Genomic DNA, 15671 nt, shown 5'->3' on the forward strand with positions numbered 1-15671 from the left:
AAAATAATATCACAGAAATACTAATAATATATGTAGTTTATTTTAAAATTAATACCTCCAATAAATTCCTCATCTTTACATTTTTCTTCCTTTCCCAACCAATTTTAGCAGCATTTTTCTTCTTTTCATTAACCCCCTAATCTCTAACAATTGGTATTCATTTCTAAGAAATTTTCAATAAAATCAACAATAGGGTTAGAGTCTGCCCTTTGTTACAGGAAAAAGGATAAGACTCATGAGACACACCTAAATTTAGGTGACTAAACATCAGTATTTGTCTATCTAATCGATCAACATTCATAAAAATTAATTATGTCTAACCTTTAATCTTAATATATATATATAGGGTCATGATCTATGGCAAACACCTCTTAACCATATAACTAGAGAACAAATAATAGCCACAAGATCAAAAAAATCAAGGGCTAATATTAATTTTTGAATTTAATGAGATATTAGCTCCCTCAATCACAAATTTACTCCATAATAACAAGTCAGGGGTATTATTGTCATTGCAGATCGAATTAAATCCAAAATCATGTTAGGTGCAAAATTGAATTCATTGAGAAATTCATTGAGAAACGGCGATGAGAGGGAAGGCGAGTAGGAGGATGAGGCTGCGGAGGAGGCTGCTGACCTCGATCGCCATGAGCATGAAGTAAGGGAAGGAGGAGCGGGAGATCAGGAGCGTTCCGTCGAGATCCGCCGCGATTGAGTGGCGGTTCGAGCTGTAGGTGGTGGAGCCGTAGACGATGGAGGTGCAGTCGGCGTAGACGGTGGCGGCTCGCTCGATGAAGCTGATCGGCGTCAGCGGCCTTGAATTGAGCGGACTTGGCTTCAGCTGATCCATTTGATTTTGGTTTCTGCGAAAGCTGTGTAGAAATTAGTTTTTAATTAATATCGTAATAGTATTGTTGATACGCTTAACCATATTGTAATTGAAGTCACTTTAGCTATTCATAAAAAAACATGAAAAACATAAAAAAAACACCAGGTGCGAAGAAGCGAAAATCTGCCAAGAAGAAGAAGGAATATCAAATTCATTCCAACAATCACTTTTGTAAACAAGAGTGAAGTAAAATCACAATAAGAGTGATGTGTTTTGTAAACAAGAGTGAAATAAAATCACAATAAGAGTGATGTGTTTTGTAAACAAAAGTGAAGTAAAATCAGAATAAGAGTGATGTGTTTTGTTAACAAAAGTGAAGTAAAATCAGAATAAGAGTGATGTGTTTTGTTAACAAGAGTGAAGTAAAATCACAATAAGAGTGATGTGTTTTGTAAACAAGAGTGAAGTGAAATCATTCGAATAGTGATGTGTTTTGTAAACAAAAGTGAAGTAAAATCATGCTAAGAGTGATGTGTTTTGTAAACAAGAGTGAAGTAAAATCAGAATAAGAGTGATGTGTTTTGTTAACAAGAGTGAAGTAAAATCAGAATAAGAGTGATGTGTTTTGTAAACAAGAGTGAAGTAAAATCAGAATAAGAGTGATGTGTTTTGTTAACAAGAGTGAAGTAAAATCAGAATAAGAGTGATGCATTTTGTTAACAAGAGTGAAGTAAATCACAATAAGAGTGATGTGTTTTGTAAACAAGAGTGAAGTAAAATCATTCGAATAGTGATGTGTTTTGTAAACAAAAGTGAAGTAAAATCATGCTAAGAGTGATGTGTTTGGTAAACAAGAGTGAAGTAAAATCAGAATAAGAGTGATGTGTTTTGTTAACAAGAGTGAAGTAAAATCAGAATAAGAGTGATGTGTTTTGTAAACAAGAGTGAAGTAAAATCAGAATAAGAGTGATGTGTTTTGTTAACAAGTGTGAAGTAAAATCAGAATAAGAGTGATGTGTTTTGTTAATAAAATCACAATAAGAGTGATGTGTTTTGTAAACAAGAGTGAAGTAAAAATTTTTATACTCATTCATGTGGCAGAGCAAAAATCCATAATTGGATTTATATTTCTGATCCTAGAAAACAAAATAATCCAAAAACACATTGGAAAGGTTTATACTTATCAATTACTATCATCAAAATGTTGTGTTTAACCTAATATGTCAATAAACCCAAGTACCCAACTACTGATATATTCTCAACAACCAATCTTTCAATGTTTCTCGATTTTACATGTTACATTGAATTGAACAGCAATAATTCAATTCATTTAAGGTCCAGCCTCCAGTGTTGATTGAACGAAGATCACATTACAATATAACACAATTAGGCTTGCGATTGATCTGTTCTTGAAGCTCCCAGCTGCGATGAGAAGCTTGGCTCAGTCGCTCCCTCAATTCGTTCAACTCATGCTCTGCCTTTGCCATATCTGCCAGCGACTTCAGTTGCGCCTCCATGCTAGCAGCCCTCTCCTCAGCCAACGCCTTCTCCAGATTTGAAATACTCTCCTTCAGCCACGACTCATGGCGATGGTTTACTGCAAGTCCGACGGCGCCGCCCTGTGCCTCAATTGCGATAGCTACGTCCACTCCGCTAACGCCGTCTCGCTCCACCACCTCCGCTCTCTAATCTGTGACCGCTGGGGCAGAGCTGACCGCCGGAATCCCCACTCCTCTCCGTTGGGATCAAATCACGTAATTTGATCGCTGATTTAAATTTGATAATGTACCTTCCAAAAATACCCTTGGCCTATTTTGTATTATTAAAATAAATAATATTTGTTCCATTAAGATGTGTGGCTGAGATTTGTTCTCTAGTTATACACTTAAGATTAGTTATATCTTGATCACTATCCTCTATATATATATATATATATATATATATATATATATATATATAAAGACTAACGGAATTGAAGGGGAAAAGGATATGATTAGAATTAATGTGGGTATTTATTGTGGAGAAAGTGATTAGGATTTGACGAATTCTTCAGCTTTAGTTCTATTTTAAGCATAAATAATTCCTCAAAAAGGGTCTTTAATTATGCTATGAATATCTTGCTTTAACAAATAAAAGAAAGTATAATTCTCGTGAGATCTTCTTTAAATGATAAGAAGGCACACTTTTGGATTTGATCTCGTTTAAATATGTTACATTATTAAATATCAATAAATTGTTCATTATTTGTGAGCACAGCTTTTCGTATATTAGAATTACCATTTTCCGCACGATTTATCTAAGTATGGATAATCAGGCCATCCACTACGTTTTCTCTATACCGTCCTTTAAACCGTTCCTTAACTACTATTTGACCACTATTTGAGGGTCCCACTGTCCTTTTTTCCTCCATCCCTTAACTAGGGGACGGAACCTGCAACGCTCCGTCCCTTAATTACTATTCATTCAATTTCATTTTTTATTTTTTTATTTCCCAACCCAATTCAATTAAAACAAACACACTTTATTAAAAAAACACACAACATAAAAAAACACACAACATAAAAAAAACACACAACATAATTTAAAAAAACACACAACATAATTTTTTTATTTTATTTTTATTTTTATTTTAATTTTTTTAAAAAAAATATTTATTGCGTCAGCATGTGACGACGCCCACTCGCGGGCCGGCGAGTGGGCGTCACGCACGACGCCGGGTCGCGCCACGTCGCCTAGGCGCGTGGCGAGACAGCCCGTCTCTTGGCTCGACGGGACGCGACGCGGGACAGCGCGGGACGGGACGGCGAGCTGCAACGCGTCGCGCCGGGGTCCCGTCTCTCCGGGACGGGATGCGAGACGCCGGCGAGACATGGTCTCAAACAATTTACCACAAACAAACGATTATCTCGTTTGAGCACTTTGTGTGAATGCTGCCTACATTTTATATGTATTGAAATTTCATTTTTCCTACCAATCAAGTCACACATTTTAACAATAAAAATATTAACCTCTGAAAAACAATAAAAAAATATTAAAATGTGTGCGAAGTGAAACTTTGATTCGGTTGAACCACCAAGTTGTCCCTTCATAAATATACAGGTATTGTGGTCGTCTTTACAAACTTTACCAAGATAAATTAGTATATATAAATATCTCATATGTTAGGGTAAATATCTTCAGTGGGCAACAATCTCGTTTAGTTCGTATTAATATTATTTATTTTTCATACAATTTATTATTACTAACATAATTACTAACATTGCTAAGTTTACGAGTCAATCTTTATTTGTTCTTTTATTCATTTTTTTTAAGTTATAGATAAAATCAACAAATTAATTAGGAGTATTGTTAATCATATCTAATACCTTAAATTTTACTACTATTTCTGTCGTTATTTTACAAACAACATAAAAACTAAAGCTTGATTAGTGTGGGGGGGTTGAAGTTATAGATAAAATCGACGGATTAAACATTGATTTTATGCAATTTGTAAAATTAATGGCATGATTTTTACAAATTAGAATCAAACCAAATACTTGCTCCATATAAACAAAATGATACTTACATATGGTGATCAATCTTATTATAATGAAATTTTTGAGTAGGAAAAATATTTTTATTCCTAATTAATGTACTATACGGATGTGATGCTTCTTGCAAGTTGCAACAGGGCAATGAAGCTAAGCGAAAAAGGAACTACAACAAATGCATGGTTTCATTACAAAATCACAACTTGATGCAAGAAAATGAGGTGATGAGTAACATTTGTGGTGATAATCTCTGTAATCGCAATGCTTTTCATTGATTCTCACCACTTTTTTTATGGTATTTATGGCAACTGCAAATAACAGCGGCAAATACTGAACAAAGCCATAATCTCTGTCTCTCTGCTTCTCTCTCTTCTTCTCTCTCACACACATGCATCCATCACTCTCCCCTTTCCCACCATCGCTTTCTCTGTCTACAAATATTTCCCCTGTGCCTCAGTAGCTGCAGAGCTTTTCAAAAAATCCCATGTCACACTCGCCGCCATGATTAAACTGGTAAGCCCAACCATACATACATGTGTGTGTGTGGAGTTATGCAAAACCCCCAAATCAAAATATGATTTTTATGGAAAAATCTCATCTTTCTTTTTCATCCATCACTAAATCTTGATTCTTTGCAAGAATGTCTGAAAATTTTCATCTTTTTTTGTATCCCATCACTAAATCATAGTACTATCATTTCTCTCAATCATGATCAAGCGTTCACCTTGATTATTTTTTGTAGTGTTTCTCAAGAATGGGTGTGGAAAATACAAACTCCCACAAACTCACTACCTCCTCACAGGTGACACAGATAGTATTATGCAGTTTGTGATTTAGTATTTGTGTGTTTTTTTGGGGGATTTTTTGTGAAAATGTTGTTGATAGTGGCAAAAGGTGGTTTTATGAGGACTGTTGTTTTAGTATTTCTGTATTTTTTTGGCAATTTTTATGGTATTTTAATGGAATTTTTTTTGAAATGCTGTTGTTTGTGTAGCAAGAGTTGGTTTTATGAGGAATGTTGTTTCAGTATTTGTGTATTATTGTTGGCAGTTTTAGATATTATGTGGTTGATAGTATTTTGTTAGCAATTTTTGTGAAATTTTAGATGGTATATGTGTATTTTTGTGACAAATTTGTTGAAATGTTGCTGTTTTTTTGCAAAAGGTGGTTTTATGAGGAATGTTGTTTCAGTATTTGTGTATTTTTTTGGCAATTTAAGATATTATGAGGTTGATAGCATTTTGTTAGCAATTTTTGTGAAATTTTAGATAGTACTTGAATGTTGCTGTTTTAGTAGCAAAAGGTGGTTTTATGAGGAATGTTGTTTTAGTATTTGTGTATTGTTTTGGAAATTTTATTTTCATTGAAATGTTATTGTTTTTTGTGTTGCAAAAAAGGTGGTTGAAGAGTTGAAGGAGTTATGGGGAATGGCACTTCCAATAACTGCAATGAACTGTTTAGTCTATGTGAGAGCAGTTGTCTCTGTCCTGTTCTTGGGCCGATTAGGCAGTCTAGAGCTAGCCGGTGGCGCTCTGAGCATCGGCTTCACGAACATCACCGGCTACTCTGTTCTCGTAGGCCTGGCCTCCGGCCTCGAGCCCGTCTGCAGCCAGGCCTACGGCTCCAAGAACTGGGACCTCCTCTCCATCTCCCTCCACCGCATGATCTCCATCCTGTTCTTGGCCATCATCCCCATCAGCATCCTCTGGTTCAATCTCGAATCGATCATGTTGTTCATGGGCCAGGACCGGGACATCACGCGTATGGCCGCGGCCTATTGCTTATATTCGCTTCCCGATTTGTTAACAAACACTCTGCTCCAGCCCCTGAGGGTGTATCTGCGGTCGCAGGGTGTGACGAAGCCTCAGATGTGGTGCACGTTGCTGGCTGTGGCGTTCCACGTCCCGTTGAATTATGTCCTCGTTGTCGTGATGGGGATGGGGGTGCCCGGGGTGGCCATGGCCTCCGTGCTCACGAATCTCCACATGATGGTGCTGATGATGGGGTATGTGTGCGTCTACGGGCGGTGGAGGTGGAAGGTGGTTGGAGACGGGGACGGTGGCGTTGGCGCGCTGCTTAGGCTCGCTGTCCCGAGTTGTATTGGGATATGCTTGGAGTGGTGGTGGTACGAGATTGTGACTGTCTTGGCCGGGTACTTGCCTAACCCGAGGCTCACCGTGGCGGCCACCGGGATCATGATTCAAACGACGAGCCTCATGTACACGGTCCCCATGGCGCTGGCCGGGTGCGTCTCAGCTCGGGTACGTTAGTCGATCTATTTGCCTATCCACGATTCGAAGAAATTTAATTTTTTGGTGGTGATTTCAGGTGGGAAATGAGTTGGGAGCAGGGAACCCTAGCAAGGCCAAATTAGCAGCAATGGTGGCATTAGCTTGTGCATTTGCAATAGGGCTAATCAATGTGGTTTTGACAGTGATATTTAGGGACAAATGGGGTTGCCTTTTCACAAAAGATGATGACCTAAAGCTTCTCGTTGCGTCGGTCTTGCCCATCATAGGGCTCTGTGAGCTCGGCAACTGCCCGCAGACGACGGGCTGCGGCGTCCTGCGCGGCATCGCGAGGCCGGTGGTGGGTGCCCACATTAATCTCGGCTCGTTTTACTTCGTGGGCACCCCCGTAGCTGTTGGCCTGGCCTTCTGGCTCGGGATAGGGTTCCCGGGCCTCTGGCTAGGCCTGCTCTCCGCTCAGGCGGCCTGTGCTGCTTCGGTTCTTTATGTCGTGTTGTGCCGCACGGACTGGGGGGTCGAAGCAGTTAAGGCCTCCGAGCGGAGTAGTAGCTTGGAGATGGTCAATAAGTGTAGTAGCGAGGAAGAGAAAATAGGGTTTTTGGATGAGAAGGGTGCTATTTTGTAATCGTTATGAAATTATAAGATATATTCCATGTGGCAAGTTGGGTTTGTTTTTTGGCTTTTTTTTTTTCTAGTAGTGCTCCATGTGGGGAAAAGTGTAAATCACATTCTTCTTTGAAAGTTTTGGTATTCTTGATCGAGGTATGGGATTTTGTGAAAATGAAGCACTTTAAATAAGGTTGAGAATTTCATGGTGACCCATACTTTTTTATTTTAATTTAAAACAAAGACAATATTATTAATTAATTTTGCTTGATCATCCATATGCAAATACGTACATTTCTTAATTCTTCTTGATCCATGTGTTTCATTTATCTATCTTTTATTCTTTATTTTTCAATGTTTTTGTTTGTTCGAATTCCAGTGTTGGCGTCGTGTAATATAATAGCTCAGCCGTGAAGCAGAAGATGAAGGAAGAAGCTCACTTAAGCTTCGGAACTTCAGCAGCCGTCAGATTGCGTTTCATTGTGAAGATTTAATCTGAGCCGTTGGATCAGAAATAGTCGTTGATCCAAATTAGGTTTAAATAGGAGTTTGTTTAGTTTGTTGAGTTCAGTTTTTCTCACTCTCGATCGATTGTAAATCAGCTCAATTCGACGCAATAAAATTTCCTCTTGTTTTCGCATTCGTTCTTCCTCTCTCAATTCTTGCACATTCCACCTCAATTCTAACACGTTGCTATAACTTTTAACATGAACATAATAGGATTAAAATAACAAAAGTGCATGTTGTATTGTTTTATTATATATGTCCATTAATATAGTCATCACTTTAATATTTATTCAACAAATGACAAAAAAATCAAAATTTTCAACAATTGTTATAATTTCTGCACCGCAGTGGTCGACGTGTAATTATTTCATAGTCATTAATGACAACACTGTTTGAAGAAAGACAAAGTTTCAAATTTCCACAAACGTTACTGCATGTTCATAAAATAAGACAACGCCACATAAAATAGAGAAGTTTATTGAAATTAAATGTAATGAATATTTGTGGATGGGGATGTATTTTACCAAGTACTCCTATAGTGCTATCATTCTCAGATGTCACTTCTTACAATCACCTGAAGGTCCTGAACATGTTCGCCCACTCTTATCGATCAATTATTATTATTCCATACACAATTTTGGATTCCATCAACTTTTTCATATATACGAATTTATAATAAAAATATGTTTTAACATATTTTAACAAAAAAATATATTTTCCCGTCATGCAACGCTTGAAACCAATGAACGTAACGAGCAGGGGCGAAGGCAAGAATTAAAATTAAGATGGGCAAAATTATGTATAAGCAAATAATTAAATAATTGAGAGGGGGCATTTAAGAAGGAATTCAAACAAATATACAAATTTGAAGAAATATTAGTATATATATAAATTTTTGAGGGGCAAATGCCCCACCAAAGGCCCATGTGGCTACGCCCCTGGTAACGAGCATCATGTACATAACCGAAGCACAAAAACAAACACAGACTAATTGTTTAAAGATATCCAAAAGCCACGTAGTGACGTACGACGACCAACAAGTTTACTTGCACCATACAACGTGACATCGAACGCACAAATCAAAAAACAATAAGAGAACGATCGCAAAGAAACATGCTATATCAAGAAGAAAAACACGATACAACAACCAACAAGCGAAGACTTCAATATGTCCCACCACTAGCACTTTAAGATCATTCTATATTGAGCATGCAAAAGTGAATCAATTCACGATTATGGCAACCGTGAAAGCACGTGTAGCTATCCCACTCGACTCACTAAATTTGTTTATGTATAGTTATTCTCATTATTTTCTATCTTATTTTACCATTTCTCATTTTTAACTATTTATTATCATTTTTGTAAAACGACTATTTATTATAGTATAATTTTTGCAAAACGAAATGCAAGTGGGACTCCTAATGTGAGATGGAGGGAGTATAAAAATTATAGTGAAATTCCGAATTTTGAAAAAAATAATTTAAAATCAATTTAATCTAAAATCAAAGATTACAATTAATATTGGCAAAAAACATTTCTTTGCATGAACCGTCCTTTCAATCAAACGAAAGGGGGAAACAGGGAAGAGAGAAACCCTAACGCTTAGAAATCACGGGGAACGTCGTCGCAAATCGCCGCCGCGACCGGAGGTCGGCGATGGCGAGCAACTCCACAAAATCCCCCTCCGACGCCGGAGCCGTCGCAGCGATTCCAGCTTCCCCCACGCCGGCAAAATCCATCGATTCGGCGATGCCGAGGCCGCGCCTCTCCGGCGATCAGCTGCGCTACTGCTCCGAAGCTCTCCAGCACTTCAAAACAAAATCTCCGCAGACGATCCGCCAAGAGTTCATGATCTTGCAGGTATGATCGTCACCGGAACATCTGTAAATTATTTATTTTTTTATATAACTATTTATCTGATTGGTGATTTAATCAGCTGTCCATGGAATTATCTTGTTGCTATGCATTGGGTGATCGTGTAGATGTTTGTTGTTTCCTTTGTTTATTGGTGCGGCTGTTTTCAGCTTAGGAACTCTGTTAATTTAAATGGCTGATTGCGTTTAGAAGATAGTAGTTTACAGTTGCTCACAAACGAAGGAAGAATGCTAGGAGTTTGTAGAGAATAAGTTTCTGATATATGTTGTAGGCTGCTATCTAGATTTTCAATACTTGTATTTTTGTCTCGGTGATCTGTAGAGGGGGGCTTGCTTCATTTGAAATACGGTTCCATGAAATTATTCGATATCTGGATTGATAAGAGTAGCTTAGGTTTTATGTGGTCGAGCAAGATTCAAATGTTTTATTGAGTTACATTAAATGCGAGGCAGTCATTTGATGGCTACATCTAGATACTTGATTGGCTGATCAACTTGTGATTGAGATAATATTAGGACTTAGAATTCTCTTTGTGACACATACTATTAATCAGCTGTCAGGAAGAGTGAAACTGGGGCTGTTGTTATAATGTTTTTAATGCATGCTCTTTAGTTCTATTTGAAACTTCATTAATCCAGTCCAAATAATGATGACCATACATGTAGGAATGTAAAATTGTGGAGCTAGGTGTCTTTATTTCCGCCTTTATTGCCCAGAGAACAGAGCTAACAGGGTTGACTAGTAGCTTTGGAGCTCTTACAGCTTCCTTGTCACTGTCACTGTCACTGTCACTGTCACTGTCACTGTTGATGTTAGCTATCTTCCTTTCGTTTGACATATTTTTCTTTCCGTTTTTGATTAGCTTATCCACCTTATCTTTTTGGTATGAATTCTGTATTGTATGATGTATCCAAGAAAATTTTGATTCGTTCAACTAAAACTCCAATTTGTTGCAGGATAATAGGATGACGGCCTCAGATATGAGGAGCAGATGTACTGTGGCTCTTGACAGTGCTAATATCTCAAAGAATCGTTATACTGATGTCTTGCCATGTACGTTGATGAACAGTAGATTACATATTTTACTTTTTTGGCCTCTGACATACTGAAATGCATATTAAAAAAATATTGGTTTTAAAATTCATTGCTGCAGTTGATGATAACAGGGTTATCTTGAAGCAATGCGCAGATTACAGACCTTCAGCTAGGGGTTACGTCAATGCTAGTTTTATTACGGTGGGAATTTTTCATCCTACTTGAATTTAACACGCTAATTTAAAGTTGTGTAATTCCATTTGGCTTCGTATATTGTTCATATAACTTGATTCTTGTGATTGCAGACTTCTGAAAGTGTTTCTCGGTTTATTGCGACTCAAGGTCCACTTTCACACACTTCTGAGGATTTCTGGGAAATGATAATCCAGTATCAATGCCCAGTCATAATTATGTTAACCCGGTTGGTTGACAATTACCGTGTAAGCACTCAGGTTCTTGTGATTTAGCAGTCCATTTATATTTTGACTCAGTTACCAGTTACCTCTTGAAGCAAGATTTGCAAAATAAGACTTTTTTCCGCTCGTATGTGAAATCATTTGTATGGTATAATACTTGTATTTTGAAGCTTTTTCCTTTGCAAATATTATTTCATCTTGATCAACTTAGTATCTTTACTACCAGCTCCTTGTCTCGACATGAATAACAATTAATGCTTTTGGTCCCTTTATTCTATATTTTATTCTCTTCTTAAAACTAATCTTTGTTTCATTGCTCTAATTCAGACACTGAAGTGTGTTGATTATTTCCAAGCTGAGAATGGACCTAGAGAGTTTGGTAACATATGCATTGCCACCAAGAAGATGGAAACATCCGATACTTCATTAATATGTCGGTCCTTAGAAGTAAAATACAAAGAGGTGAGGTTGTTTATCTAGAAGTCCCATGAATGTCAAATGTTAAAACACTGCTGCTATGCTAGTTATAATGCCAACCAGATAAGAATATATATTGTCTAAAAGAGTCTAGATGCATCAGATAACTTTGATTTGCAGATCAAGTTTCGATAACTGCTTATGCTCAATTCCTTTTCAATTATGAACTTATATTGGACTAAATTTGATTACAAAAAGAATAACCATCCACCATCTTACTTATGCAGTCAGAGGAGCCACCATTGTCAGTTCTGCATGTACAGTACCCTGAATGGCCTGATCACGGAGTTCCTAATGACACTCTTGCTGTTCGTGAAATCTTCAGAAAAGTATCTAGTGTGCCACCCAGTCTAGGGCCCATTGTTGTTCATTGCAGGTTTATCTTTGATAATCATTGATCCTATTATTTAATGTACTCTTCAATGCCTGACACTTGTCATCTTGCAGTGCAGGCATTGGTAGAACTGGTACATACTGCCTCATTCATAATACAATTCAAAGAGTTTTAGCTGGAGACATGAGTGCTTTGGACCTTCTTACTACTGTAACCACTTTTAGGTCTCAGCGAATTGGAATGGTGCAAACTCTGGTAACTTCACCAACTTTTGAATACATCCAACTCATAAATCGAATTACACCAGTTCAGTTGGATCTGCTAGGTTTAACATATTTCGATTGTGTGTTACTTAATTTGCAGGAGCAGTATCTCTTCTGCCATGACGTGATCATTGATGAACTTAAGACTTCTTATCAGTTGGGAACTCTCAAGGCAGTTTATAATGATATTCACTGTTTCATGAGGAAAGTCATCCTGATTTGCTGCTGAAACTGTCGAATTCATATTCCTGTTAAATCTCCATCCGTCTCTTGCTCTAACGAGGACCTTATTCTGACGACAAGCATCTTGATTCAGAAATTGGAAAACCTTCTGCTCTTTCACCATTCTCTGTAGGACAGCCTCTAACAGTAGCAGAATTCACTTTATTTATGTAATATTTTGGTGTATAAAAACCACACTACCTGTTTGATGTTGAAACAAAACCGTATTTCATTTGTCATTTTCAAATATTTTTGTGCTTGAAGTTCAAGAACCACTGGTTTTGAGGCTTTATGTAGCACGTGTTATGACTATCCGCAGATGTAAATGATTGCGTCGACTGTAATGTCGGATAAATGTCTACATCTCAACTTCAAAATCTATACATTGCAGTGTCATCCATAGATGCAATGAACGATGATGATGTTGCAATCTAGTGCAATTTGTGCAAAGCGACATTAGAAAAGATAATATTAATATCCTATAAAATCACGAAGAAGAATAGGTTATTTCTCTTTAAAATTCTCAATTATCCCATCTGACCAAATCTGTATTTTTTATTTTTTAAATTTCTTAGGTTCAAAATGATTGCATGAAAGTCGTCACATTAATATGCGTACGTGCCAATTTTAAGCCAAATCACAAAAAAATAAATAAATAAATGTGGAAGACAAACCAAATTTTTTAAATGTGCTGGGTGCTCTGTTTTCTTCGTTAAAAACAGCATTAGAGATACAACAGATTTTTGTTCGGTGAAGAAATGCATTACTAATTAAAGAAGCAATTCACTATACCATTACAAACTAAAATTTTCAGCAGGAGAACACCAAAATGTTATCAAAACCAAAATTTGGACTTCAAAATGGAGATTACAATACATAACAATGTCTGCTTATTCCTCCTTACTACGAGCTGCTCTTGCCCGATGTTTGAGCTCGGCCCTTTTCCATCTCACAACCAGATAACACAACGAGAACAGCGTGTTCACCTGCACGAGGAAGGAACACAAATGTGGAATCAAGTCGTGAAAATCCATCACAAAAAGGATGGAAAGATGGTAAGCAACAGCATACCAAGATTATGATCGCGATCACCAACAATGGCCCGGACCAGAGCACGGAGAGGAAGACTCCATTAGCGTCTAAGTAGTTCTGGCCTGCAAAGCTTTTCCAGTTGCTCGCGAGGATACGATTAAGCCTCTCGGCAAGATACACTCCTCCTACTGTACAAAGTAAAATTTGGAATTTAAAGAAATAAGGCATTGTTAGAAAAGCTATATGGATAGGATTGAAGGAACCTTACATGCAGCAAGGAACAAAAACATCTGAAAGTTGATGTTTCTCCGTGATACAAAAACTAGTAGTAGCAAGATCGCGTGGAAGGAAAGAAGACATATCAACCAACGTTCCTGCAGACAAGAAAGGGAACTCAAAAATCAGAGACGAGCAAGTCCTACATGAGGTATACATCTAAACATGACAAGAACACAAACTTTAATTGGCGACCAATGACTTAAATTCAGGTATTAACAAAAGCAAGCCGACACTAGTTTATGGGTCAGAACACCATGAGCAGAAAACCACAGAGAGGATCTTGAAATGTTAAGCATCAACAGTCTAAAGAGAACCTGTTCAATATTTTCAAATCGGAAAGAGAGAAACGCTTGTTATGAGTCACACTACTGTAATTCGAATAACTGATTACTCCTTCAGAGTTCAAACTACAATTGGGCATTTGGTTACTTTGACCTCACTCACTCATTAGAGTAACAGTTTGCATAAATTCCCATTCGTGCAAGATCACGCATTTCCGGATAAAGCGATTCAAAATCCAAGAAACAGAAACACTTAATCAGAACCTAAAAAAGCAAAAACTAGGAAAATGGGGGGAGATCTCTACATACAACCCTAACATCAAATCTCGATCACTTCAAATTACACCACAATTCAATCAAAAGCAACTACAAATGACATATAAGAAGCTCGGATTAACACGTACGAGAGCATGAAAAAGTACCTTCCAATCAATGGCGTGGAAGAAACCCATCAAATTTTCGTAAGCGGGTTTGAGCCCAGAACGGAAATCCGCCGAGAACTTCTCCACCAGATCTGCCATTTGATCAAAGTGAGCATTAACAGCAGATTGCAGATCCTCCATCGCAAATATTTTCCCCCCTTAAATTTCACCACCAAATTACTGAAATTGGATTCTGGATGTGGTTTTCACTTCAACTTCAACTAAGTTGAGTGATGGGTCATTTTCGGTAGATCGTTGAAAGTTCTAGATCGCAGAAAATGATGTCGTTCCGATGTGAAAAGGTTCGTTTCACAATTAGGGCTCCAGATTTGGGAATTTGAAATTTTGAACCGTAGATAGTGGTCAATGGTCGTGACATATGGCAGCTCTTTTTATTAAAATTTTCGAATATTAACTTTATTTATGTATTTCTAATTGTATAGTATTTTTTTAATTATGTATTTTCATTATTTTCAATTTTATTTATTAAAATTTTATTTTCTAAAATTTTAAATTATATATAGTATATTGTTTAATGAAACTATTTATTTTTTTATTCATGAATTTTAATTTTGATATACAACAAAACAATTAGAAAAATTAATAATTTTGAATAGTGTGAAATGCTTAAGGTTTAATTAAGTACTTAGTATTTCTGAGTGCACATAATGGAGATCAACCCGTAGGTAACCGCGAGGTTAAATACAAACCTCTTATTCTAATAATTAAAAACTATTTTCAATCATTAAATAAAAAAATTAATGAATGGTGCATCTTTTTTTACTAGATGAATCCAGACATAAGATTGAACTATGAAGACGGTGAAAATTTTATTTTTTTTCAGTAAAGTTCATTTTCACTAGACGTTCTCACAATTTCGAATCTATTTCCAAGATTCCAAGAGCTTATATTCCTTGACCCGATCGATACCTTAATACAAGAATATTGGTCAATTACAAAGAAACCAAAATGTCACTTATAACGACAAAACAAGGTGAGAAAACTAATATATGCATGCATGCATCTTTTTATACTAGTACCAAATTTTGAAGTTGAACTTGACATTTTTTATTTATATTAACATCGACACAATTACACATTCATATAGATGTGTAACAACATTGAGTAAAATATATACATTGCACAATTTAAAAGTAGTAGTACTAAACTAAAGCATATTATGGCCTCCTTAGGTGGCCTAGTCGACCATAACGACATAAGTAGGGGTGCAAAAACGGATATCGAGTATCAGATATTACCCGACCTCGACCAGATAAACAAAAGAATGGTGTTTTGTTGTTTGAACCACGTTGT

General features: G+C 36.9%; 3 protein-coding genes across 3 annotated transcripts; 2 read left to right on the top strand and 1 right to left on the bottom strand.

Moving 5' to 3' along the window:
* The first annotated feature begins 4450 nt into the window (after positions 1-4450).
* LOC121806527 (protein DETOXIFICATION 54-like) lies at positions 4451-7426 on the top strand. Its single transcript, XM_042206592.1, has 5 exons — positions 4451-4580; positions 4681-4872; positions 5102-5161; positions 5757-6620; positions 6688-7426. The coding sequence occupies exons 1-5, from the start codon at positions 4539-4541 to the stop codon at positions 7231-7233; spliced, it is 1704 nt and encodes a 567-aa protein (XP_042062526.1). The 5' UTR covers positions 4451-4538; the 3' UTR covers positions 7234-7426.
* A 1834-nt stretch (positions 7427-9260) lies between these two features.
* On the top strand, positions 9261-12635 carry LOC121810076 (protein-tyrosine-phosphatase PTP1-like). Its single transcript, XM_042210974.1, has 8 exons — positions 9261-9581; positions 10553-10649; positions 10750-10832; positions 10937-11071; positions 11375-11509; positions 11752-11900; positions 11972-12113; positions 12222-12635. Exons 1-8 carry the CDS (start codon positions 9378-9380, stop codon positions 12348-12350), a joined length of 1074 nt encoding a protein of 357 aa, XP_042066908.1. The 5' UTR covers positions 9261-9377; the 3' UTR covers positions 12351-12635.
* Positions 12636-13083: 448 nt separating this feature from the next.
* On the bottom strand, positions 13084-14705 carry LOC121806992 (transmembrane protein 18-like). The gene is made up of 4 exons (XM_042207181.1): positions 14358-14705; positions 13644-13749; positions 13415-13563; positions 13084-13329 (listed from the first exon to the last, which is right to left on the bottom strand). The coding sequence occupies exons 1-4, from the start codon at positions 14496-14498 to the stop codon at positions 13234-13236; spliced, it is 492 nt and encodes a 163-aa protein (XP_042063115.1). The 5' UTR covers positions 14499-14705; the 3' UTR covers positions 13084-13233.
* Between the last annotated feature and the right edge of the window lie 966 nt (positions 14706-15671).

Source organism: Salvia splendens, chromosome 6 (genome assembly GCF_004379255.2).
Source record: "Salvia splendens isolate huo1 chromosome 6, SspV2, whole genome shotgun sequence".
NCBI classification, from domain to species: Eukaryota; Viridiplantae; Streptophyta; class Magnoliopsida; order Lamiales; family Lamiaceae; genus Salvia; species Salvia splendens.

Excerpts from the sequence above, each read along its gene's own strand:
- LOC121806527 (XM_042206592.1), top strand. The coding sequence starts at position 4,539 with ATGGTTTCATTACAAAATCACAACTTGATGCAAGAAAATGAG. Across the intron at positions 5,162-5,756 it reads AACTCACTACCTCCTCACAG|GTGGTTGAAGAGTTGAAGGA; the intron begins GTGACACAGATA and ends GTTGCAAAAAAG. Across the intron at positions 6,621-6,687 it reads CCGGGTGCGTCTCAGCTCGG|GTGGGAAATGAGTTGGGAGC; the intron begins GTACGTTAGTCG and ends TGGTGATTTCAG.
- LOC121810076 (XM_042210974.1), top strand. The coding sequence starts at position 9,378 with ATGGCGAGCAACTCCACAAAATCCCCCTCCGACGCCGGAGCCGTCGCA. Across the intron at positions 10,650-10,749 it reads TTATACTGATGTCTTGCCAT|TTGATGATAACAGGGTTATC; the intron begins GTACGTTGATGA and ends TCATTGCTGCAG. Across the intron at positions 10,833-10,936 it reads TCAATGCTAGTTTTATTACG|ACTTCTGAAAGTGTTTCTCG; the intron begins GTGGGAATTTTT and ends TTGTGATTGCAG.
- LOC121806992 (XM_042207181.1), bottom strand. The coding sequence starts at position 14,498 with ATGGAGGATCTGCAATCTGCTGTTAATGCTCACTTTGATCAAATGGCA. Across the intron at positions 13,750-14,357 it reads TCCACGCCATTGATTGGAAG|GAACGTTGGTTGATATGTCT; the intron begins GTACTTTTTCAT and ends TCTTGTCTGCAG. Across the intron at positions 13,564-13,643 it reads GTTTTTGTTCCTTGCTGCAT|TAGGAGGAGTGTATCTTGCC; the intron begins GTAAGGTTCCTT and ends TACTTTGTACAG.